The sequence below is a fragment of the Genypterus blacodes genome, unplaced genomic scaffold (genome assembly GCF_046128005.1).
Source record: "Genypterus blacodes isolate CSIRO-AG114 ecotype Tasmania unplaced genomic scaffold, CSIRO-AGI_Gbla_v1 ptg000093l_1, whole genome shotgun sequence".
NCBI classification, from domain to species: Eukaryota; Metazoa; Chordata; class Actinopteri; order Ophidiiformes; family Ophidiidae; genus Genypterus; species Genypterus blacodes.
Window position 1 is genome coordinate 111,602 of NW_027466897.1, and position 24,408 is coordinate 136,009.

Below are 24,408 nucleotides of genomic sequence, written 5' to 3' on the forward strand. Positions count from 1 at the left end.
ACACATAAACACCTTGTGTTTCCTTGACACAGTTGAGTAATTTAGTAATCATTTTAGTCGAATTTTTTGGGGATTTCAGCACTGTTTTCCAACGTTTAATCTTCAATTTAGTTTCTATGAGTTCCTATTTCATTCAGTTTTGGTTTCGTTTTAGGGAAATAGAAAGAAACACACCCTTAACTGGTCCGAAATGGTGGCAAAGAGTTACTAAACGCTAAAATATTATTATAAATATAAAGTATTGAAACAGATATAAAACCAATATCCCTCTCCCTCTTGTTTTGCCTCCCCTTAGTTGCGTTGTAGCACTTTGTTTGCTTTAGCGTGTGTAAACTGTGCGGCAGGGCGGTAACTCGCAGCAGGGCGCAGCAGTTCTGACAGCATATACAGTCGCACTTAGTTGTAGCTGTGTAAAGATGGCGGAGCAAGCCGACCGCGGTGTCCCACTCAGTACGGTAAGAGCGCTGTGTGTGCGTATGTCTCGGTGGCGTTAAACGCCGTAGTGTCACTGCGTGGTAATATTTGCAAACTAAACAACTGGATACAAAATGTTGTGTTTGTTTCCCTCATAATAGCCTGTGCGTGTGTGCATGTGTTAGGAGGCGTGTGTAGTTTGACTGGGCTAGCAAAACAAGTCAACGGATGTTTTTAGCGATATCATGCGAGTTTGTTGTCAGTGTTTGGTCATTTATTTATATCGGGGAAAACATATAATATTTACAAAAATAGCTGCCAAATCGACACACAGGCTTGTTAAACTGCTCTTTGGGAGGAAATGGGATCAAAAGTCAGTGCGGTGTCAGTCTGTTGTGGTTTCCTGGCCAAGTTTGACGTTTTGTGTTGCGCAAGTTGCTGCACTTACGGTAAAAGCGCCACTCTTCATAGAACACAACAGTCTAAAGAACATACAACCACTATGTGTAATCAGTGTTTCCATCGTCTTGTTTATACACACACATGTTGTTTGTCTAAATATACTTAGGGGAATGATTATAGACAAATTATTCAATATTCTATAAATGGTGTTGGTTTATAAGATAAGATACGATAAAAGTTTATCATCCCGATGGGAAATTATTGTGCAACAGTTACAGTACAGTGGAGAATGAATATACATTGGTTTGTTGTTGTTTAGGGCAGTCATTGGTTTTAAAGAGGGAATTCATTACAAAAACATATTGGTTGATTATTCCTCCCTTGCTGCACCCGAGTTCCTACATGAAACACGCCACACATGATGACACTTTTATTACAAAAGAGATCAAACCATTACTGTACTGTTCTGTTAAACTATTATTGTCTTATAAACATCGCACAAAAAGTTCAGAAATTTGTGTTTGATAGATTATTTCTCTGTTGTAACAATGCTTCTTGTCAATACATTTTATACCTTAGGAAAGCCTGTATAGTTCCCTTTTAAATGGTTCCCCATATGTAAGGAACATGCATTTGTAGGATGAGCAGCACAGCTGAGTATGTGGGTTGCGCTCATGAAAAATTTGCCAAATATTCTCTGCCAATGCCAAACAGCTTATTCTGCTGTTGCTATTGACTCTTGTTTGGTGTTGTTTGGTGGATTGGATGATTGAAGTCTATCAGTAACAAGGAAGAAACAAGACATATTGGCAATTTTACAATTTATTCATTCACCACCAACGTTAAAACCTGAACCCATGAACCTAACCTGGCGTCCAGCTGGTCCCTCTGAGAGCCTGGATAGAGGGAGGGTGGGTCACAGTTCTGTGGGTCTTAAAACCTTCTAAACCTTAAAACCTTTTAAACCTTTTAAACCTTAATTATAATTGTTAATATTTTGAAAACGTAGGCGTCACAAAAGCAGCACTAACAAATGGCACATTGTTTTCATTATTTGAAGAATGTGTGTAAGCCAACGTCACTCTCATCTTGTCAGGTTTTGATGAACAATGATAACTATTACTATTTTCTTGTGTAGAATGTTAGTTAATGTTACAGTTAACTTCTGTAATAAAGCATTCCTCATGGAGAGCCTGAGAGCCTGCCTCTACTGTAACTGCACCAATACAGGTGCAACACAATTCAAGTTAAATTTCACTTTTATTTCTCTTGTTCTTCCTTGTTCACCATCTGTAGTGCCTTTTGATTTGTTCCACTTTCAGCTATGCCCCAAGTTTCTTCACAGCAATTCCACCAGCCACAAATGGCCGTTCGGTGCCATAGCCGAGCTAATAGGTGAGTCTCATTACATGCAAATATGTATTCTTAAACGAGTCTTTTATCCATTCTGTCAGTCATCTCAAACCTGTTTGGCCAGGTCTAATGATGATGATGATGACGAGTCTATTGTGTCTATTGTGTTTGATCTGCATTGAAGCTTTTCCGATCATGGTGCGTTCATTGCGGGGCTGCACAATTAAGGAAATTCAATTATATTGGAAATAAGCCGGCGATTACGAAATTGTAAGTAGTTTATTTAACTATACAATAGTTTGAGGAAGGCTTCATCTTATGGTTGCGTTTGGGTGCCTGCAGTGTGCTATGGTAGTCATAGTATGAACACACACATACATGCTCCAATTATAGAAGTCGGATAGGATTTGACTCAAGAGCTTGGTTCAATGCGGTTCAACTTCCATTCTGTCAAAACGTTATAGGAGGGGCTTTAGTTTCTTTGCTCTCCATGACCAATAAGCTGATGTGTGTGTGTGTGTGTGAAGCCTGTGTCTCTATGTCCCCAGACAATGCCTACGATCCTGATGTCAACGCTAAGCAGTTCTGGATTGACAAGACTATGCTGCATGAACAGGTATGCCTCACCTTTATGGATAATGGAAATGGAATGGATCTGGAAAAGATGCGCAAGATGCTCAGGTGCGGATGCTGCTTCCTCTACTCTGGATATGAATGTGAAAAATAACATTTCTTTATATATAACCATGTGACTGATTTGATATCCATACCACACAGCTACGATTGACCTCATAATGACCACTGATATAAACTAAACGCTCAAATAATCAATGTCTATGACCCATGATCATTTATACTCACCATGAACATCTAACTTCCCCCTCAAGCTTTGGGTTCAGTGACAAGGTTGCTGTAAAGGGTGTTGTTCCAATTGGTATCTATGGAAACGGTTTCAAGTCCGGCGCCATGCGTCTTGGACGAGATGCAATTGTCTTCTCCAAGTCAAAGACCACCTCGTGCATCGGGATGCTCTCCCAGAGTTACCTGGAAGGAATTTCCGCCGAGCAAATTATGGTACCAATTGTGAGCTTTAAGAACACAGGAACAAACTATATCCTTTATCTGCTGCTGCATAAAAGTGTGTTTCTTTCTTTCTTAAGATTATATGCTGTGTATATGAATTGTAAATGGAATGTGTGTGACTGACATGAACCTTCATGGGCAGCTTCCCGAATAGTTTGCATTATTTAAGAATTTGAAGGGGACCTCGTTTGGGGTTTTCAGTAGACCCCGCTCTTTGTCATGCTTAGTGCAGCAGCTCTGTGTCATAGTCCAGTTGGATGTTGTCCTTGACTTCAGCTGAACTCAGTGTGGCAGAGGAGCAACAGGCCAGTCTGGATGACATACTGCGCTACTCACCATTCCAGACAGTGGCAGAACTCCTCACTGAGGTCAATGCCATCAGACCCCCCTTTTCCCAGAAGAGCACAGGCACACGGATCCTCATTTGGAATCTTCCCAGGTCTGTCTGACACAAGAACACACACACTTGCATTTTTAGCACAATTGTCTCAAAATGGACCTTAAATGCTCTGTGCTAATAGTTTGCCAGCTTTGTAGCGTTGATAACACAGGACTGACTATCTGCCCCTATGTTTTGTCTTCAACAGTACATCAACTGGAACTACAGAGTTTGATTTTGAGACGGATCGTTATGATATTCGACTTCGATTACATACAACTGAGGTCAAATCATATGTCCCTGAGAGTGAACTCTCACTGCGTGTAAGGAATATGAATGATTCATGTCTGAATATGAAAATGTGTTTGACTGTATTGTGTCAATGTCTGGCAGAATTTATATTTTTACTACAAACTACTGAGGAGTTTCATCAGTTTAGATCTTAGAGTAGTATTTCTTCAAGTGTTTTTCAGATCCCTTTTATGAGAAATCAACACTTGACTTGCCTTTGCCTGCCTTTGCCTTTGTATGTGACTCATTGCTGATTCAGCCAATGAGGGTTAGTAAACCAAGTGAGGCAATGTTTGCGTAATATGCTGTAGAACAAATCTGATACAGAGTACAGAGTACACACATGATTTAGGCTATCGACCCGACTACAGTGTTTACAACAAAATATTTGTTGTCTTAATTTGTGCCTGGTAGGCAAGACTATTACTATTAAAAGTTGCGTCTTTTAACGTTTTAGGCATATTGCAGTATACTGTACCTGAAGCCTCGAACGCAGATCAACGTACGTGGCCAAAAAGTCAATACTCAGCTGATCACCAAGAGTCTAGCCTTCATCAAAAAGGACAGCTACAAACCCAGTTTCCTGGGCGTATCCTTTGATCATATGCAAGATCAAATAAATGCCTGATAATGTATGTTTACAATATTCTGGTCTAGTGAGTGTATCTTTCAGCTTTGAATTTCCCTTAAAGTTTAATGTCAGAACAAACCCATTCCTATCACTTTTGGGTATAGCACCAAAAGCAAAGACCACTGCGGCATTATGATGTACCACAAGAACCGACTCATCAAAGCTTATAAACGCGTGGGCGGCCAGCTAAGGGTGAGAGTGTATGTTGTTTTGAGGGTGTGTTATTTACAATTGTTCCATGTCTTATCACTTGTATTGATTGTGTTTTTGTCCCTTACAGGCCCATATTAAAGGTCTTGGAGTCATTGGGGTCATAGACTGTAACTTCCTGGAACCGACCCACAACAAACAGAGCTTTAGTGACAATGATAAGTACAGGTAGTTGCATCTGTATTGAACTCGGTTTAATCAGAAACTCAATGAGTCAAGGTCCCTTCTTGATATTCAAACCGGTGGCTTTAGCATCCACCAATATGACCATGAAACTGAAAAGCAGCTTTCTGTTTTGCCTGATTTCTTTGTACAGGAAAACAATCAACAGTTTGACCATTAAGTTGGATGAATACTGGAAGGAAATCGCCCACAGGAGAAGGCAGGAGAACCCAAACAACACCATACCCGTAGAAGATGCTACGTTAGTACATGACTGATCATGCACATATTCCCACATGCACAGACAGTGTATCATAATGTGACAAGAAATCATATTTCTATGATTGTTTGAATGAATTACTCTCAAACAAACTCACACAAAATCATTGTTTGTGAGTTTGTTCTTTCAGAGGGAATGTTGGTAAATTATTTAGACCTGGATGAAGATGGGACCTAATATGAAGATGCACAAACATTTCCTTGTCAAAACATTTTCAGTTTCTGCGTGCTCTTATTTTTTTTCTCCTTCTGTGTCTATAGGAAGCAAGCAGAACAAAAATGGGTGCAATGTGACGATTGTTTGAAATGGCGCAAACAACCTGATGGGATCAGCAGCAAGCTCCCAGAAAAGTGGTTCTGCTATTTAAATCCTGACCCTGAGTTCAGGTTAATCAAAGATTACCTACATCTCTCTTGCAGTCGTTCCTTTCGTGACAGAAACTAATGATTTATGGAAAAAATTCAGTCAGCCTATAACCGATTTTCATTCAACACATAAACAACAGAAGTATATCTCTTCATTCATGCACACTCAGTGGATTATGTTATTAAGGAATGTTATGCTAACTTTCATGTTTAGGAGCTGCGAGGCAGAGGAGGAATGTGAGGATTCTGAGGATGAACAGCCATACAGCAAGACCTACAAACAACAGTGGGTTCCATTGATTTTTGCACGTTGAACGTCTGCCCCTGAATGTAACTCTGATTGAATAGTTGGACTCAATAAGAATGTTATACTGTCAGTCAATAAGTGTAATGTTTGCTGTTGAATTATCTGATCAATACAAGTTTATAGTTATCGACTCTCTGGCTTATTGTCCTCTCATCTGTCATTTATTTGTTACAGTGAACGCACAGAGAAAATGAATCAGTATAGGGAGAGAAAAAGGGTAAGAAACACATCGGCTGCTGTAAACTGAAAGTCATATCCACGAAATTGATGATTAATATTCCGGTGTATTAGGGGCTATGTTGAAAATAAAATAAATAGAATTTAGAATTATTCAAGCAACAAGGCAAAAGTTGTTCTTTTTGAGAGAAACAATTTAAATATTACGGTGATAAGGTGGGAATATATACTGGAGAAAAGTTGTTTTGATCGCTCAAAATGAGCATTTTTTACTGACCTGCTATAGATTGAATCAATATTGTACAGAGCTAATTGTAACCCATTTGCTATGAACTGAAACAATTAATTCTAATACAAATTACCTCTTTTCTTTAACCGTAATGAGAATTTACAACAATGATTCTATTGATGTGACAGTGTGTCTGATATTATTTCTGTCAACTTCCTTCTAGCTTGAAGACGAGCAGAAGCGTCAGGAGAAGGAGCGGTTGGCTGCTCTTGAAAAGCAAAATTTGGATCTGGTTCGTGGGAGTGCAGACCTGAAGCGCCAGTTACGCGGAACCCAAAGAGCACAAAACAAAGCCTCTGTGGAGGGGGCTATACCCAGTACATACTTGGCCACTGGGACCACCAGGGGAAAATCCAGGAGGGAGGGAACAGAGGCTGATACTTCAGAGAGCACACCCAAAAGACCTCGAGTGAATGCGCTCCAAAGAGCTCGGCCCCACTCTAATCCCTTTACCATTACATTTAGTGACAAAGATAATACTGATGGTGGTGATAAGGATGATGATGAGGATGTTATCATTTTGGGGGTTAATACCCCTTCATCAGAGAAACCAGACAATGATTTGATCAAGACGGAGCAAAAGGAAAACGACGCTGACCCGCTGATGGAGAACTTTGCTGCCTCAGAGGAGAATGGTCCAGGATCGGGCTCTGCAGGACTCCCATCCGCGCTGTTCACCGCTGCAACCCAGACAGAAGTACCCAAAATAAAGGATGAAGAAGAGGAGGAACAGAGAAGAAATGAGAAAAGGGGAACAGTGGAGACCATGCCAAGTGGAAATGCACATGGACATACAAGTGAGGTACAGAAACTGCGCGAGCTCATGCAGACGACAGCTCAGGAGAGAGATTTGTTGAAAGAACAAGTGGCTCAGCTTACTGACCAGCTACAGAGCATGGAGACCAGACTTCAAGTGTCTCAGGCCACGGGGTCCACACACCAGCCAGAAGAAGCAGAAGAAGCCCAACACTACAGAAGCCTGCTTGAGGAGGCCAATCAGAAGATTGATGAACTGGTTAAGGAGAAAGAGGCTTCCATGAATGCTCCTAAGGCCTATGAAGAGGAAAGGAAACAGGAAAATGATGAGATTGCGTTGCAAGTTGACCATCTGTACAGACAACTGGATCAAAGCAACAGGGAGAGGGATGAGTTACGCTCACAGGTGAGACACGTCTATCCTCATTTATCAGTCATGACACGTAATTGCTGGACAGCGCTGCTCAATCCCACAATGACTGCAAGTCTGAAAAGCAGCAGCCTGACCACAGAATATGACTCACAAAATAATTTACTTTAAGAAATGCTCAACTACAGTTCTACTTTGTTGAAAAGTTTTGCATTACACACACTTCACTGGTTGTATCTTTGCTTTTTATACTTTTTTCTATTCAATTTTTATTGACTCTTTGCCTTGCTTCCCCCTTTTCGCGCCATTGTTTGCATAACCACCAGTTGGCTCGCCTGGAGGAAGAGAAAGCAAACCTCATATCCCAGTGTGAAGAGCTTAAGTTGAGCCTGCAGAGGCAGAGCTCACACACTGAGGGAGATTGCTCAACTCCACATACTGAACATAATTCCACAACACAAGCAGTTCCACAAGACTCAAGAGGGTCAGAAGCAGCTGGCTCAGCTTCAAGCTCTGGTGCATCCAGACACTTACAGGTGAGACACGTGAAGACATGCTTCACTGTTAAAAAAGTGCATTTGAAATAGGTGCACTGGTTGTATCTTTGCTATTGATCCTTTTCTCTCCATTGTTTGCAACCAAGTGTGAAGAGCTCAAGTTGAGCCGCTCAACTTCACACACCACACGTTATCCTCAAACACAAGCAGTTCCACAAGACGCAAGAGGGACAGGAGGCTCTCGCACACCGTCAATCCCTGGTGCATCCAGAAGGTAGGTCTGATGGAAGATCAATCACAATGTTTGATTTATCATGTATGATAAGGTCATTGATCAACTCAACACCCCAGCAGAATAATACAGGTTTGTTTTCTCTCTCTCTCTCTCTCTCTCTCTCTCTCTCTCTCTCTCTCTCTCTCTCTCTCTCTCTCTCTCTCTCTCTCTCTCTCTCTCTCTCTCTCTCTCTCTCTCTCTCTCTCTCTCTCTCTCTCTCTCTCTCTCTCTCTCTCTCTCTCTCTCTCTCTCTCTCTCTCTCTCTCTCTCTCTCTCTCCTTGTCTGGCTCAGTCTGGTGCAGCTGAGACAGAATGTGGGACATCTTCTTTCTTATTTTGTGCCTGCTCTGGACCTGGACCAAGTGAATTATGAGTGTGACGTCATTGATGAGATCCTTGTACAGGTTCTTTCTGATGAGGAGACTCTGGCAAAGATAGGCAAAGTTTTTTTGTAAATATTTGATCGGCTCAATCATGAAGTTTAATTTAATCTTTTTTCAGTTATGACTTTGGAGTTCATACTGTTTGCATGCTTTATAAAGAGATAAAACATGCAAACAAGGCCAAATCATGTTTCCCAATAAACTCACGACATTGACACACTGGTTGGCCTGACGATGGCGCTGTAATAACCACTTCCTGATATTTTTGCCAGTAACTAAGTAACAAAATGTAAAATCTAATATTATATATCTATCTATCTTTTTTTTTGCCATATTACATTTTTTACAATGTTTTTATACCGTACAAATGTTAACATGTACAACGTCTCAAGCCAGGTGAAAGTTTACTCCGTTTTCTCTTATTCTTTACCTTTTTGCTACAACTGCCAAAGCTAAGAGGGAATGGCTTAAAATGACTCCGTTTCACAAATGAATGATTGTATTGTAACCAAACTTGGTTGGTTAACATGTGCTTGTATAATTATGTGGACATCAGTAACATTTGTAGCAATAACTTTGGAACTGGAATGGTACAATGAAATGTTTTTTTTGGTTTGTCAGCCAGGTTGCAGGGGAGAGATACACGTGGTAGTGAGCAACATAGGATCAGAGTGAGAGGATCGCTTTTATTTAACGGTTTGTTGGAGCACGAGTGTGTATATTACTAAGTGTAACAGCAGGAATGTACTTTAAATATGTTGTGATATTAGTTGGCAAGGAATGCTTTAGGTAAAGTATTCAAGCTTGCCTTTGAATTCCCTTGTGCTTAGATACTGAGTCTTATTGTCTCTAGCTGCTGGTCCAGCCTAGTTACCGGCGAGAGATGGTTTTTTTTACTCATTATTTTTATTTGCTCTATGTTCTATCAATCTTGTCACTTTTCTTACTTTAATATCCATTTATTTGAATAGCTGTGAGTAGATACCTCAGGGGTCGGAGTCATCCATTTGCTCATCATTTATAAGGGGGCGGAGTCAAGTATCAAAGTGGAGTTACTGTAAGATGGCTCCGTGGGTGCTGGCTGCCATGTGAGGAGCTCCCTACTCATGGCCTTATGCAGGGTTTTGAAATGACAGAAGAAAAAGATTGTTGTTTTTTTAGTTCTGTAATATGAATGTACCAAAAAAAATACATTACAAACAATAAACTCTTCTACACACTAACTATTTACTACACATTATCTATTGTAACCCATTAACCTGTGTGAGTACACGTGAACCTGTGTTGATTGAACGTTTCTCTTGGTCTTTCCCTCCACTTATTCACTTTGTGGCTCACTGAAATTACATAAAGTTAAAACATATACAGACACATGCACAAGATGTCACCATCAGGTTGAGCAAAAACAACAGAGAAATCTTTTTTTTACTATTTACTCATCTTCAAAACTTTACATTTCCATAGAGTGATATATGATATTGCATTATTGTGACAAGTATTTAAGTTTGGATGACATCACTGTAGTAATTAAATTACATTACTTTGTTAGAGTGATGGCATCACTGTTGTTTATTTAAGTAGTTTTACTGTTGGAAGTAGTAGTTCCTTGACCGTACATTTGATTGTACATATGAGCGCATATTTGTCTCATCTTGCGCTTGACAACTGAAGAAGTGACACATTTATATGCTGAAGAGGAAGCATGACGAGCCACTACACCAAAGAAACCAGACTTTGACCCGACCAAGGTGAAGAACGATCGAGAGAGAGAGCGGCTCTGAACCACTGATGGAGAGTTTGGGTGATGATGCTGTGGGTGTTGCCTCTGCAGCACTCCCATCTGGGCCATCCACTTCTGCAACCCAGACAGAAGTATCCAAAGTAAAGGATGAACGAGAGGGTAAAGGGAAAAGGAAACAAATAGAGGTTAAACATCAAACTGAGAAGGAGAAGAGAACAGCGAGAAACGTACCAAATGGAGATGGACATGCACAGAGTTTGAAGGTGGCCACCCAAGTCTTCAGTCTTGAACAGAGAGACGTCCAGCTGCAGGGCACTGGGGATACACAAACAGGAGGACAGCAGACATGGCTCATGGGAGTGGAACATGAGGAAGCTGCTGGACCTTCTTATACAGATGCCCAAACGTTTTCTTCATTACACTTCCCTGATATGAATGAGGTACAGAAGCAGCAAGACCAGCTCTTAGAGCTCATGCAGGCAACAGCCCAGGAGAGAGATTTGTTGAAAGATCAAGTGGTTCATCTTACTAAGCAGCTACACAACATGCAGACCAGACTTCAGGAAATGTCTCAGACCAGTGTAAAGGTGTGCATGCATCAAGCCAGCCAGACAGAAAAAGCAGAAGAAACCCAACACTACAAAAGCCTGTTTGAGAAGGCCAAACAGAAGATTGATGAACTGATTAAGGAGAAAGAGGCTTTACTGTATGCTGCTGAGGCCAATCCCAGCGCTACTGCTAATGAGAAAAGGGAAATTAAACAGGAAGATAATGAGATTGCATTGCACGTTGACTGTCTGACCCGACAACTGAATCAAAGCAACCGGGAGCGGGATGAGTTACACTTACGGGTGAGACACGTTAAGACATGCTTCACTGTTGAAAAAGTGCATTTGAAATAGGTGCACTGGTTGTATCTTTGCTATTGACCCTTTTCTCTCCATTCTTTGCATAACCAAGTGTGAAGAGCTCAAGTTGAGCCGCTCAACTTCACGCACTGCACGTAATTCTCCAACGCAAGCAGTTCCACAAGAGGCAAGAGGGACAGGAGCCTTTGGCACAGCTTCAATCCCTGGTGCATCCAGAAGGTAGGTCTGATGGAAGATCAATCACACTGTTTGATTTATCATGTGTGATAAGGTCATTGATCAACTCAACACCCCAGCAGAGTAATACAGGTTTGTTTTCTCTCTCTCTCTCTCTCTCTCTCTCTCTCTCTCTCTCTCTCTCTCTCTCTCTCTCTCCCTCTCCTTGTCTGGCTCAGTCTGGTGCAGCTGAGACAGAATGTGGGACATCTTCTTTCTTATTTTGTGCCTGCTCTGGACCTGGACCAAGTGAATTATGAGTGTGACGTCATTGATGAGATCCTTGTACAGGTTCTTTCTGATGAGGAGTCCATTGTGTCAGGACTGAGGAGCGAAGCAAAGAAACAATGAAGGAATGGTCAGATGTAAATATTTGATTGACTCATTCCTTTGAGGATGTCCTCCTCTTCAGCTATGACCTTTGAGTTCATATTGAAAGGAAATCTGCTTAATGAGCATTCAGACAAAGCATAAATGATACAGTGTACTCAAAGCAAAATTGCATGTCTTGGTTTTCTCTTAAAGTTCTCAATAAAGTCTTAACACTTTAATCGCTGTGTCAATCACTTACTGTTTTAAATGTCACAGTATAGACATACTATGTTTCAGTTGGTCTGCCAAAGTAATCTTCAAAAAACAAATGCATCCTGATGTGAAGTGAAGCTTCTTCCAGCTCGTATTCATTGCCAAGTTACCAAAGGAGGTGAGACAAAAGGTTAAAGGTTAAAAATGCTTTGGATTGAATACAAGGTACTTCTTTAAAGAGATTTGGTTGTTGGTAAAATATATGCCAGGAAGGTGAATTTCTAAGGCATATCAAGCAAAACTGAGAAAAAACACGTTTTGTTTGCTTTACTAGAGACACCTGTTATCTGTTTTACATTGAATTTATGAGGATATTATTTCCTCAGAAGAACCTATTTTCATTATATTAACATAGTAGCAAAAGCAACGAAAAGAGCCTGTGTATTCTCCCATTCGGTGTTACAGGTACAGGAACCTTTATCGGTTTTGCAATCGATCCAAATAGAGAAACCTCTACGGAAGTGACTTGTCATGCAGCATTTGGGCTTGATTATATATAAGAAGAAATATAAGACGCCCACGTGCTGTGTAACATCATAAAGCGTGCAGTTTGCGTTAGAATTGTTATTTTAGAAGCCTTGTTTTGATTCTGTTATTTCTGGACGTGACGCAACGAGATTACCGGTTTCTGCCTCTTCCGCGTTCCCGTCCAATCACAGCAGCTTCCTTAACCGGAAGTTTTGAGTGAATCGAACGCGGGAAATCACCGGAGTCGTCATAAAGAAGACAGGGTAAAGAACTGCACTCCTAAATATCACAATAAATAGAATGTGCTTGATTTTGCTGTCGCGTTCATAACGTAAGGTACTTAAGTGTCGTTCGAAGTTTAACATGTATGTTAAACTCTTACATTTATAACTGAACAGTTTACGTAAAAGTGGCGCGCTGTAACCCTTAATGCGGTATTTAAATGTGCATATATTCCTGTCACGTCGGTCCGGTTTAATGATTGTGTCTTGTTGCACAGGCAGGAGTTTGGCTATAACAGAATGAAGGTCGTAACGTGTGAGATTGCGTGGCACAACAAGGAGCCCGTCTACAGTCTGGACTTCCAGCACAGCGCGGATGGACGCGTTCGTCGCCTGGCCACAGCCGGAGTAGACACCACAGTCAGAGTGAGCACACGCAGAGCACGTCCCTCCTACTGTCCTTTCATATTCAGGCTAAGAAGGGTTGCTCTTGGGAAGTAAACCAACGACGAAACAGCTAAAGGGGAGAAAACTCTCTATATACATGTTTTGTCACCAGAGAAGCATGTTTATCACCAAACTGCACTTTGTTATGCTGATTAAAAGGTTTATCAGTAATTGTTGTTGTCAAAGCACCAGCATGTTGTTATAAATCCATCTCCTGGGCACTGCCTAGGTGCCCAGGAGATGGATTTATAACAACACATAACCCCAGAAAGTGATCCCGGGGGCCTCCTTTGGGCAGCCCCCTCACCCGCATCTCTCCATCACTGCATGTGCTGTAGCATGTATGCAGGTTCCACTTGTGCAAGTGTGTTTGTTTCGGGCCTGCATCTCTATATGTATATGTTCAATAATGTGGGACTGTAAGGGATTGTATTATTATTATTATTATGAGTGTCAACAGGGTGATGTAGATGAGTTATTGGCCGTTTGTCCTGATTTTGCTGCAGCTGTGGCGGGTTGAGATGGGCTCAGATGGGAAGGCTGCAGTGGACTTCCTGTCTAATCTAGCAAGGCACACCAAGGCTGTCAACGTGGTGCGGTTTTGCCCCAATGGCGAGCTGCTTGCCTCTGGAGGAGACGGTATGTCACACACACATTAAGATCTCTTGTATTAAACGCCTAGGTCCAACTTTAAGTATACAAAAGTAATGCTATGCCCCAGATTAAATCACTTTAGCTGAGTGTGTGTGTGTGTGTGTGTGTGTGTGTGTGTGTGTGTGTGTGTGTGTGTGTGTGTGTGTGTGTGTGTGTGTGTGTGTGTGTGTGTGTGTGTGTGTGTGTGTGTGTGTGTGTGTGTGTGTGTGTGTGTGTGTGTGTGTGTGTGTGGTGTTATTGGGCACAGATGCTGCTATTTTGCTGTGGAAGCTGAATGACAGCAAGGAGCCGGAGCAGGTCCCACTGTTCCAGGAGGACGAAGATGCTCAGCACAACAAGGAGAGCTGGTCCGTCTTCAAGACACTCAGGTAGGCAAGAACAGAACACACACTTACTACCTACTTATTCCACTGAGAACCTGGAGGATCCCGTTTGTCACATCAGGCAATTTTAAGCTCATTTTCATGTCTCTAAGTCTTTCACCATCTCTGCATCACACACTCAGACTGGTCCGTGTCTCCACTTGTTTGTAGGGGACATATCGAGGACGTGTATGACATCTGCTGGACCCGGGATGGGAATTCCATGGTGTCTGGATCTGTTGACAACACTGCCATCATGTGGGACGTCAACAAAGGTAAGCTGAGCCTTTTCTCTTTAACTTCTATTTGGTTCCAGAGATACACAGTAGTTTGGTATTGTGTGATGAATATATCTGTAATAATATCATCATCATCTAACTTCAACTCCTTATCTGACTGTGTGTGTTTAGGACAGAAGCTGTGTATGTTGAACGACCATAAGAGCTACGTGCAGGGTGTGACCTGGGACCCTCTGGGGCAGTACGTTGCCACCCTCAGCTGTGACAGGTAAGAAGAAGGACACACACTGTGGCGTACGTTTTCTCTCCAACTCTTGCTGTGTCTTGTACTGACTGTGTTGCTTTGTGGCGCTCTGCTCTCCTCCCTCTCAGAGTGATGCGTGTGTACAGCGCTCACACCAAGAAGAAGGCTTTCTGCGTCAGTAAGATGAGCTCTGGGCCGCACGGCGAGGGGGAGGTCAGTGTTGGCGTGACCTTAATGAGGTTTATTGGTACAGATTTTATGTCGCTTATGTGAAAGGAATGATTTAAACGCTGGTACTGCATTGCTTCTCTCTTACTCTACAGGTCAAGCAGTATAGGATGTTCCACGATGACAGTATGAGGTCATTCTTCCGGCGCCTCTCCTTCACACCTGATGGCTCGTTCCTGCTCGCTCCAGGTTTGTGGTATAAAAACAAACCCAACGTTTCTTATGTTGTTTTATTTCTCATCAGAATCGTATTGAGATGCTGTTCTTGTTTCCCTTTTCTTACCACAGCGGGGTGCGTGGAGGCGGGCGAGAACGTTACGAATACCACCTTTATCTTTTCCAGGAAGAGCCTCAAGAGGTAACAGTGCAGTATTCATATTTAGACATTATCCCATAATGCATCTCTAATGCAGTAGTTAGTCGATGTTAATTATTCTGTCGTAATTATTCTGTCTTTTAGACCCATAGCCCACTTACCCTGTCCAGCCAAAGCCACACTAGCAGTGCGATGCTGCCCTGTCTACTTTGAACTGAGGACCAAGAAGGGAGAAGGTAAAGATTTATGCCCCATTAGTTTAGAGAAACCATTAGTATTCTTCATGCTGTCTTCTCTTGCGCATTTTCTTCATTTTCCCTCCAATTCCGTCCCACAGATGGTTCTATCCAAACTCTCCCTAACCTCTTCCAGCTGCCATACCGCATGGTGTTCGCAGTGGCATCTGAGGACTCTGTCTTCCTGTACGACACACAGCAGACCCTTCCCTTTGGCCTGGTGTCCAACATTCACTACCACACTCTCAGCGACCTGGCCTGGTAAACTATCGGTCCCTTTGCTTATTCTGAACTATTCTAAAACCAAAACTGTACGCAGGCGTAAATAAGAAGGTGAATGATGTTCAGTTCCTTTCTTCAGTGAGTCACTAAGCACAATAGCAGGGCCCCGGCTGTACATTTTAATACAATGTAACCATTACTTTTGTATTCTATCAATTGACTTGTGGTTCCTGTTTAGGTCTGGTGATGGTTCCTTCCTCGCCGTGTCTTCCACAGACGGCTATTGTTCCTTCCTCTCCTTCTCTCCCGGGGAGCTGGGCACCCCTCTGAAAGAGCCCCCCACCCTGGAGGTCATTGTCCCGTGCACTGGTCTTGAGAAAAAGGGTAAGAAGGCTTCAGTGGCTAAGAACCCGCCTGTCGCGCCCCAGCCGCCAAGTTCTGCCCCTGCCGCCACATCCCAAACCAGCCAGAGCAAAGACGCCCCGTCCACGACCCCCTCCACAGACGAGAAGAAGACCACCCCAAAAACCAAGCCTAAGCCTCAGCCCCGTAGGATCACCCTCAACACCCTGGAGGGCTGGGGGAAGCCCTCTCCCGCCAAAGCAGCCGTCCCAGCACCTTCGACCCCGACACCTGGGAGCACGAGTGCACCCTCCACTCCCAAACGGAACGCCCCCACCATCGCCTCCTCCTCTACAGCCCAGCCACGCACCGCCCCGCTTACGCCCTCCACCCCTAAAATCATCAAAAGTGCCAGCACCCCTGGGCCAAGCGCCCCAAAGCCCACCACACCCAAGGGACCCACCCCGAGGTAAATACAAGAGGAGTTATCATGCAACACTACACACAGTACATAGAAAAATATGTTTTTATGTCTGGATTGTGGTCATTTCTGGACACGATCATCATAATATGATGACTCTGCCCAGAGACAATGGAAGCTCTGTGTGTGTTTGGTTTATATTTGTGACTTGAAACATCTGCGTGCCTTGAATAACCTACACCAGCGAAGTAGAGTGTGTCCATGCAGAAGGGTTTATTTATTTTCAGGCTTTCTACCTTTTGTGTTCCATGATCTCTATCGTTAAACTGACGCGTGTAATCATTTTCATAACAAAGCCGCACACTTGTGCTTTTTTCTTGTCGTCTCCAGGCGAGTGTCATTGACTCCTGTCGCTCTGCGGTCTCCAGCCGGCAGCTCGCTCCTCGCCACTCCCTCCTCCACCGAGAAGGCTAAACATGGTAAGACTTTTTGGCTGCACACACACGAAAAGAGTCTGAGCGCACACAGGCATCTGATTCACTGTCAAGTGAGGATGAAGAGGATATGGAGCTGGAAGCGATGGCCAGGTCTCGCCTGTTGAAACAGCAGCGTGAGAAGAGAGAGGCCATTGACTCTCTGTTTCGCCATGTGCTGCTGTACCCTGTGGCGGGTGGTTGGCGTCATCTGCTCCAGGGATTGGCACTGATTGACAGCCTTCTGAGAAGCAGTGCCCAGCGACCTCTAGTTGACGCCCTCTCCTTCACTTCTCTAGATACAAGCTCGGCTTCCCATTTAAACCTGGTGTCAAACCTCTTGCAGCGTCACCAACAGTCCCAGGATGGAAAAGGTTTCTATGGCAACCTGCTTTCCCCTGCCTCCACCCCCTCTGTGCCCCCATCCCTGCTCATTGAGCTGCTGGTGTCCTTGTGCCTGAGGTTCCTACGCTCTCAATACCCATCCTACCTGTGCCTGGGTCCCCAGGACCAGCAGGGTAACAGGGAGGTTCAGGTGAAGAGTGTGGAGGTGCTGACCCGAATGGTGAATGAGCTTGGCTTCTTAGCACAGGGACAAGAGGGTAACGGGGCCCGCTTGGAGCCCATCCGAAGACTACTCTCAGAATGTAAAGTACAACAATATGCCCTGCTTACTCTTTCTACATCCATGTATGTCACCCAGAGGGTGCTGGACAAGGGAACACCCAGAGGTGTGGAGCTCCTGGATGAACTGGGAGGCCTGTCAGAGGAGAGTCTGGTCAATCTGGGAACAGGAGGGGGTCAGGAACAGTTTCCCTTACAGATGGAATTACTGAAACTCATCCAGGCTCTCATCGTTCTGGAGTACCACCTGTGGCCTGGTGGGGCTGCCCCCTCAGTGGGGTCAGGTGGAGCCTCTGCACAGCCTTTGGAGCCTCGTGACTCTCCCACCGTCAGCACCCCACTTGCTCGTGAATGGCAGACTGCAGTCCTTTTCCAGCAGTCCATCAAGGCAGCCCAGTATGTCCCAAGCCACCCCATCACAGCCCAAGGGATGTTTGTGTCCGCAGCAGCCAGGGCTCTGCAGCCACACTACGGCTACGCCATGCACCCCCACTGGGTGTCACTGCTGTGCTCCACTCTGCCCTACCTGGGTCGCTCGCTTGGCATCATTGTGGCTCCGCTTATTGCCCAAATCTGCAGGAACCTCGACGAGCTTGTCAAGCTATATGAGCATGATGGAGGAAAGACTAATCAAAGGTACAAATATAACAGACTTGGCTTGTGAGTGTGAAACTGTGGTGTCTAACAAACAGAAACCTTTTCACCTCCAATCCTGTGGCCTGTTTTACTGTAAATGTGCCTTGATAGAATGTTTTGTTTGTGTCTGTTGTCTGATTAGCCTCGGTGGGAGGAGGGAAAACATTGCTCCTGACTACTCTCTGACTCTGCTTGAAGGCCTGACCACAATTACACACCACTGTCTATTGGACAACAAGAAGGTGGGAAAAGATACAAACACACACACATACAGCACTCACAGATTCCATACATCATTGAAAATATAAATTCTATTTCTCTTTCCTCTTTCCTCTTTGATAGTCCCTGGTTGCCTGTGACCCAGCAGATGTCCGTAATGCTCGCAATGCTGTGATTGAGGCACTACCACAAATGCTCAGTAGTATGGCGTTGTTATGGGGTGTTATCAGGAGGGAAGAGAGTCAGAGGAGGGCGTCTGACTCTGTCCAGAGTGGCAGACACACTTCCACATCCGTCTACTTTAGAAGCACTAAGGTGTGTATCTAAGCCGTAATGTTTGCATTTTCAATACCTTCAAACCTTCTAGATACAAACATACGTGGTGACAGATTGCCTTGATGTCATGTTCATGTGTAGATCCTGCGGCAGAGGATACTGGAGTTCCTGGTCCCTCTAACAGGGCAGTATGGGGTTCAGTTCATGGCTTCAGTGGGAGCTGTGTGGAGCAGCAGGAAGAGTAAGAGGAGACACAGGAACAAGGTAAGGACTGTAACGAAGGTTTTAAGATGTTTTCAGGGCACCTGTTGATATCTTTGCTCTTCTGTTGTCTGTAGGTTTTACCTGTGGCCAGTGAGCCTCGTCTGACCCTCGTAGACCTCGTGAAATCGTTGGACACCTTGTCTACAGACGCCATCCTACACTTGGTTAAGGAAGTGGTGAAAAAGCCACATCAAATCAAAGGAGACCCTGTATGAACTTGTGCTTACATACATACATACAGTACTCTGATCATGCATTCTCCAGGATGAAGTGCCCTGAAGTTAATTATGGAACATTTTCTTTCTCTTAATCAGAAGTCCACCCTGGTTGATGTCCCCGTGTTGCAGTTCAGCTATGCCTACATCCAGAGGTATATAGGAAACTACAGCACAGGTCCCTGCCTCTGGTTTTATAAATGTACACTTTCAGTATTCATCTCACTGTCCCTGTGTTCCTGTATGCAGCGTCTCGGCTCAAATCCTGCAGGACAGTGTTGCTTCCCTCCTCAGTCTCCTACGGGATTCTATTCAGCTCAACCTGGCCCCACCTGGTCACTTCTTACTGCTGGGGTTGGTGTCATTTTTGCATATTCAAACTTCATGCAAAATATTGAGTTGCTGTAGTTTTGTCTCTGTGTCAACGCTCCATGTTTTCTCTGTGTTAATAGAAAAACATTTATAAGCAGTAAGAGATATTTTTAAACTTGCAGGATCCTCAATGATTTTGTGAACCGGCTCCCCAACCTGGACAATAAGAAGGACTCTAAAGACATGCAGGTATTAAGTTGATTAGCTAATAGCAGAGGACAGTCAGTATGAAACACTGTTGATAGGCTGAGATTGGAAATATGTGTTGTGTGTGATACTGATCCTGATATCATTATGTAGGAGGTGACCCAACGGATCCTGGAGGCAGTAGGCGGGGTTGCAGGCTCATCCCTGGAGCAGACCAGCTGGCTTAGTCGCAACCTTGAGGTCAAAGTTCAGCCACAGGTTTATCCTGAGGCGGAGGAAGTAGATGATGTGGATGCTGATCATCATGGTAATAACCATAGCATCTACATTCTAACTTCAAGTTCAGTTCCTAGGGAGTCAGCTTAGTCTTCTCTCTGAATGTTACCTGATAGTGTAGAGGCCTTAAACTAACTATGGAAATGTATCCAAATCCATCTAGAAGAGGAAGTAGCACGGATAAGTGATGCAGCTGGTAGAGGTGCAACTGAGGTAGATCTAGTAGGACAGAAATGATAATATGCAGAGAATCTGCTCAGGGTTATTTTCTTTTCATATCGTGAAATTAACATGTGTTCCTCCTATACCCATGCGCTGTATGATGAGCACTCAAGCACAGTTAGCACCTTAGGGCAGCTAGCAGAGGTAAGACAAGCATTATTCTGTGCACATACAGTCACAAGTGAACTCAAACTTCCTTCTATCTCTGTGTCCAGATTCAACAGCTCAAGCAAGCACGATGGTTTCCTCCTCTGCGCCCTCTGTTTATAGTGTGCAGGCGCTCGCCCTGCTCGCAGAGGTACGGCTTTGTGGTTGTACTAAAAGGGAATGAATGGGGAAGCAAACCTTAATGTGAGATTATTACTTGACACACTTTCTTGCTCCATAGGTCTTGGCACCACTTCTGGACATGGTGTATCGCAGCGATGAGAAGGAGAAAGCAGTTCCCCTTATCTCCCGACTCATGTATTATGTTTTCCCCTACCTGAAGAACCACAAGTAAGCTCCACCTAATGACGCCGATGTGTTGTGATGCTTAGTAGTTTTTTCTCCTTGGTCCTTTAATTGACTTTTTTTGTATGGTAGTGTCTACAACATGCCCAGCTTTGAAGCGGGGGCTCAGCTGCTGAGAAATCTAAGTGGCTATGCCTACACCAAAAGGGCCTGGAGGAAAGAGGTCTTTGAGCTCTTCATGGACCCCATGTTCTTCACCATGGATGCCTCCTGTGCACCCAGGTTAGAATGAGCATGCTTCTCCTTCACACAGAGGTCACATAACAGCCTTAAACAATGGTGTACAGTGTTTATACGTGAGTTATCTGAGATCAACAAGGAAATGAAAGATATTTGCATGTATGCAGAAAATTACAGAAGATGAGTGAGACTTGACTCTTGTTCACTGTGCTCTATTGTCCACAGCTGGAGATCCATCATTGACCATCTGTTGACTCATGAGAAGACCATGTTTAAAGACCTCATGAGTAAGTACAGCCTTGTGTGTTGTGTCATCCAAAAGACCCAGATTGATCCTTATAATACTGAGGTTGCCATGTAGAACCATGGAGATTGTTCAAAGTTGCGGAGTGTACAATCAGAGACATTAATGATTACTTGCTCTTTCAAATCTTAATTCATCTTTGCTGTAGGCATGCAGAGTGGCTCCCTGAAACTGTTTGCCAGTGCAGACCAGAAACCCATGCTGCTGAAGCGCCAGGCATTTGCCATGTTAAGCGGGGAACTGGATCAGTATCATCTCTACCTGCCCCTTATCCAAGGTGAGCCACTGGATATTGTATTAGATGTTTCTTGTGTGGGTGTCTCTGAAGTTTAAAGAGGAAGTCAGACAAATTGACTGACTGGACCTTCCTCTCTGTCCAGAGCGTTTCACTGAGGCTTTGCGTATGAACCCGAGCCCTGCTGTCTGTGCTCAAATATTCCTGATGTTCCGTGTTCTCCTGTTACGAATCTCACCCCAGCACCTCATCTCCCTTTGGCCAATCATGGTCACAGAACTGGTAAGATAACAGCCCGGTTTTAAGCAAAGAGAATGATGTACAGTTTGTGTGTTGTATTTATCGTAATGGGGATTTTATTTTATCTTACATTTGTTTTCCAGATTCGCGTATTTTCACGTTTGGAGAAAACACTGCAGGAAGATAAAGAAGTCTCAAAGTGAGTTCATTATCTCATCTTCAAATTGATGTTTCATTTGTCGGCCCTATTGATTCCCTCACTCAGAATACTAATGAGAGACTGTCCCCCATTACGCAGGCTGGCTAAAGTGGTGCGTGGAGCCATTGACCGGAATGGACCTGTGAATTTCTCCCAAGCCGAATTAGACATGTACCTCTCAGCCTGCAAGTTCCTCGACACCTCTCTGGCTTTTCCTCCAGAAAGGATGCCGATCTTTCAGATGTAAGAGCACCAGCCAGAAGGACTTACATTTGTCCTCTTCTCTATATTTTTTTCTGCAGTATGTTTTGTATTGAAATATTGTGTCTGTACCGTGTGCAGGTATCGCTGGGCTTTTGTTCCTGAGGTTGATGTGAACCGCTATAGTGGCCCAGAGAGCGCATTCCTAGATGGAGAGCAGGAGTGTACGCCTCATGTTGTCAGAACACTGGAAAGGATACAGCAACGATATGGGGTAAGGTTGAACATCTTCAAACTGCGAAAATGGTCAGATGGTGACGATAGAAACAATTATGTTTCATGCTATATTATATGTTTGACTTGGTTTGACTACATCTCCTTCCTGTGATTCTCCTGCATGTATTCCAGGTATTTAATGGGTTGAGTGAGGAGTCGTCCACAGAGCATTTGGAGTTCCCCCTCCTGACCCAAAGCTCCCTGTCCTCCATCACCCAGCTGGTACCCTTTCTTTCCACCCTTTGCTGCTCCTTCCAAGGTCCCCCCCTCAGCAGCCCCTCACTGAAGCACCCATTACCCCACCACCCAGTAGTAGACTACCCAGCAGCCAGCTCTGACAGGGTCCTGAAGAAGCTGGAGCACATCACTGAGGAAGAATTCCTGGACTCCATGGAAAGCTAAGACTCAAGCATGAAGCTTTCAGGAACTAGTCCATCCTCCCAAGCTATGAAATCCCTGACCTGCAGCCATATGAATGGAATATGTAGAATAGGCATAGCAACGATGATGTTTGAGGGTTGATTGATAAGTTCTAAGCCTCTTAAGAAAATAGAATTCAAAGATGTTATCCTTATTTATTTCACAGTAGAATTATATTATTATCCTGGTCTCACAGAGGGTCTTTCTGTTGGCTATCAATCCATCATCTGAGGTGAGAAGCACTTTGCACAGCGTGTTCCCCATCTCTTAGGGAGGCATAGAAGGTGTCAAGGCAAGTACATAATCACTGAATTCTGGGCTAGTTTGTCCATCTCATTTGTCTGCAACTCACAACTCTGAGGTAACTGCAGCTTGAAGGTTGTCGTCACTTAGTAAAATTAATACAGCTGGGGTGTAGTTAATGTATAAAATTGTGTGCAAAAATAATCTTTTACTTGTAGCCATTGCACTTTATGCGTCAGGTCCAGAACTTATCAATCAACCCTGGTATTGTGAACTTAAATGGAATGTGTAACCTTGGCTTGTCTCCTGATGAATACATTTTCTTTTGAGGTGTTTGGTCACTCATTCTGCACTTGAAAAGCTAAGGGACTGTACAATACTTATTCTTTCCAATGGGATTTTTGGATATTTTAAATTTAAGTGAAATATAATAACAAATGCCTGTATAGTGCTTCTGTTGTGTAGTATTCTCTGAGTGTCGTTTCAGTTACAGCTCATTCACACTGAGACTGATTCATGATGTCTAATCTCTAGTTTTAGACTTTAACTGACTAATCACTGAGCGGCAGCATGATCTGGAATACATTTTTATGAAGGACGCTTTGAGATCAGACAGTAACATTTGTTGCCATGCAGAATTTGAGAGGGTGACACCAAATATCAATTTCACTGTGAAGAAGCATATATGTGTTAATGTGTTCTTTGGCTCCTATAGCTTCCATTAACCACACTGCCTAGTGCTAGTAAATGTCTGCCTGACTGTAGAATATAATGCAAGATGACACGTAAGAGAGATTGGTTTTCTATTTGGTATTTGATGGAAATTATAGAAAGGCACCTGGTAAAGCTCAATGTTAGTCATTTTATGGTTGAGTTAATAAATGTCAGTTATGTACAACAGGAAACGTCTCTACAAACATGACTTGGTTGTACCGTGCTAAAATACTGCTTGCCATTTTTGGTGTTTTATTCAAGGGAAATCTTTATTTTCAATCGTCTTTGTTTGACATAGCTGAATGTTAGTTATTTATTTTGGATCCTTTAAAGAATATGTCGTGTTTAGAATTAATAGAAAGACTTCATTAAATCAAACCAGCTCAAATGTTGTGTTTTCACTGAACTGATTTGATTTGATTGCCTGTTTTATATTTTATAGGTTTGCACAGGGTTAAGATGACTTCAGCTGAGCTGTGGCAGTACAGCATGTGTTCTGTTTCATGCACATTATTCATGTTGTGACATCACTGCACATTAAATGACTTCACAACTTGTTGCTCCCCAATCTGGACAAGGTATTTCTAGTTTCAAAGATTTCATAGTGAAGCCTGGACTGACTAGCCAACACTAACAGAGACACACACATAAACACCTTGTGTTTCCTTGACACAGTTGAGTAATTTAGTAATCATTTTAGTCGAATTTTTTGGGGATTTCAGCAC

At 43.4% G+C, this 24,408-nt stretch overlaps 3 protein-coding genes across 4 annotated transcripts; all 3 read left to right on the top strand.

The window, feature by feature from the left end:
- The first annotated feature begins 361 nt into the window (after positions 1-361).
- LOC143007760 (MORC family CW-type zinc finger protein 3-like) lies at positions 362-11,969 on the top strand. Of its 2 annotated transcripts, XM_076159212.1 has the most exons (17): positions 362-455; positions 2,139-2,211; positions 2,718-2,850; positions 3,057-3,280; positions 3,535-3,691; positions 3,840-3,954; positions 4,380-4,511; positions 4,626-4,745; positions 4,834-4,931; positions 5,080-5,187; positions 5,466-5,591; positions 5,785-5,856; positions 6,052-6,094; positions 6,507-7,505; positions 7,796-8,005; positions 11,325-11,452; positions 11,629-11,969. In XM_076159212.1, the coding sequence occupies exons 1-17, from the start codon at positions 417-419 to the stop codon at positions 11,798-11,800; spliced, it is 2,949 nt and encodes a 982-aa protein (XP_076015327.1). In that variant the 5' UTR covers positions 362-416; the 3' UTR covers positions 11,801-11,969. The 2 variants fall into 2 exon arrangements, with proteins under 2 accessions (XP_076015327.1, XP_076015326.1); XM_076159211.1 differs by lacking the exons at positions 362-455; positions 11,325-11,452; positions 11,629-11,969 and adding exons at positions 8,113-8,240; positions 8,533-9,844 and having other exon boundaries at positions 1,955-2,211.
- Positions 11,970-12,723: 754 nt separating this feature from the next.
- Positions 12,724-16,970, top strand: LOC143007763 (chromatin assembly factor 1 subunit B-like). Its single transcript, XM_076159216.1, has 14 exons — positions 12,724-12,765; positions 13,002-13,149; positions 13,677-13,809; positions 14,072-14,192; positions 14,358-14,461; positions 14,597-14,693; positions 14,798-14,882; positions 14,993-15,086; positions 15,186-15,255; positions 15,358-15,449; positions 15,551-15,710; positions 15,910-16,482; positions 16,825-16,913; positions 16,963-16,970. Exons 2-14 carry the CDS (start codon positions 13,024-13,026, stop codon positions 16,968-16,970), a joined length of 1,752 nt encoding a protein of 583 aa, XP_076015331.1. The 5' UTR covers positions 12,724-12,765; positions 13,002-13,023.
- Positions 16,950-24,089, top strand: LOC143007759 (protein DOP1B-like). Its single transcript, XM_076159210.1, has 19 exons — positions 16,950-18,167; positions 18,310-18,409; positions 18,510-18,701; positions 18,804-18,926; positions 19,001-19,135; positions 19,241-19,296; positions 19,391-19,495; positions 19,636-19,702; positions 19,814-19,967; positions 20,374-20,456; positions 20,547-20,656; positions 20,744-20,893; positions 21,077-21,138; positions 21,304-21,432; positions 21,536-21,672; positions 21,774-21,829; positions 21,929-22,072; positions 22,172-22,304; positions 22,439-24,089. Exons 1-19 carry the CDS (start codon positions 16,999-17,001, stop codon positions 22,706-22,708), a joined length of 3,375 nt encoding a protein of 1,124 aa, XP_076015325.1. The 5' UTR covers positions 16,950-16,998; the 3' UTR covers positions 22,709-24,089.
- The last annotated feature ends 319 nt before the right edge of the window (positions 24,090-24,408 follow it).

Excerpts from the sequence above, each read along its gene's own strand:
- LOC143007760 (XM_076159211.1), top strand. The coding sequence starts at position 1,956 with ATGTTAGTTAATGTTACAGTTAACTTCTGTAATAAAGCATTCCTCATG. Across the intron at positions 3,955-4,379 it reads AGAGTGAACTCTCACTGCGT|GCATATTGCAGTATACTGTA; the intron begins GTAAGGAATATG and ends TTAACGTTTTAG. Across the intron at positions 8,241-8,532 it reads ATCCCTGGTGCATCCAGAAG|TCTGGTGCAGCTGAGACAGA; the intron begins GTAGGTCTGATG and ends TGTCTGGCTCAG.
- LOC143007763 (XM_076159216.1), top strand. The coding sequence starts at position 13,024 with ATGAAGGTCGTAACGTGTGAGATTGCGTGGCACAACAAGGAGCCCGTC. Across the intron at positions 14,193-14,357 it reads TCCGTCTTCAAGACACTCAG|GGGACATATCGAGGACGTGT; the intron begins GTAGGCAAGAAC and ends ACTTGTTTGTAG. Across the intron at positions 15,711-15,909 it reads ACTCTCAGCGACCTGGCCTG|GTCTGGTGATGGTTCCTTCC; the intron begins GTAAACTATCGG and ends GTTCCTGTTTAG.
- LOC143007759 (XM_076159210.1), top strand. The coding sequence starts at position 16,999 with ATGGAGCTGGAAGCGATGGCCAGGTCTCGCCTGTTGAAACAGCAGCGT. Across the intron at positions 18,410-18,509 it reads GTCTATTGGACAACAAGAAG|TCCCTGGTTGCCTGTGACCC; the intron begins GTGGGAAAAGAT and ends CCTCTTTGATAG. Across the intron at positions 21,433-21,535 it reads CTACCTGCCCCTTATCCAAG|AGCGTTTCACTGAGGCTTTG; the intron begins GTGAGCCACTGG and ends CTCTCTGTCCAG.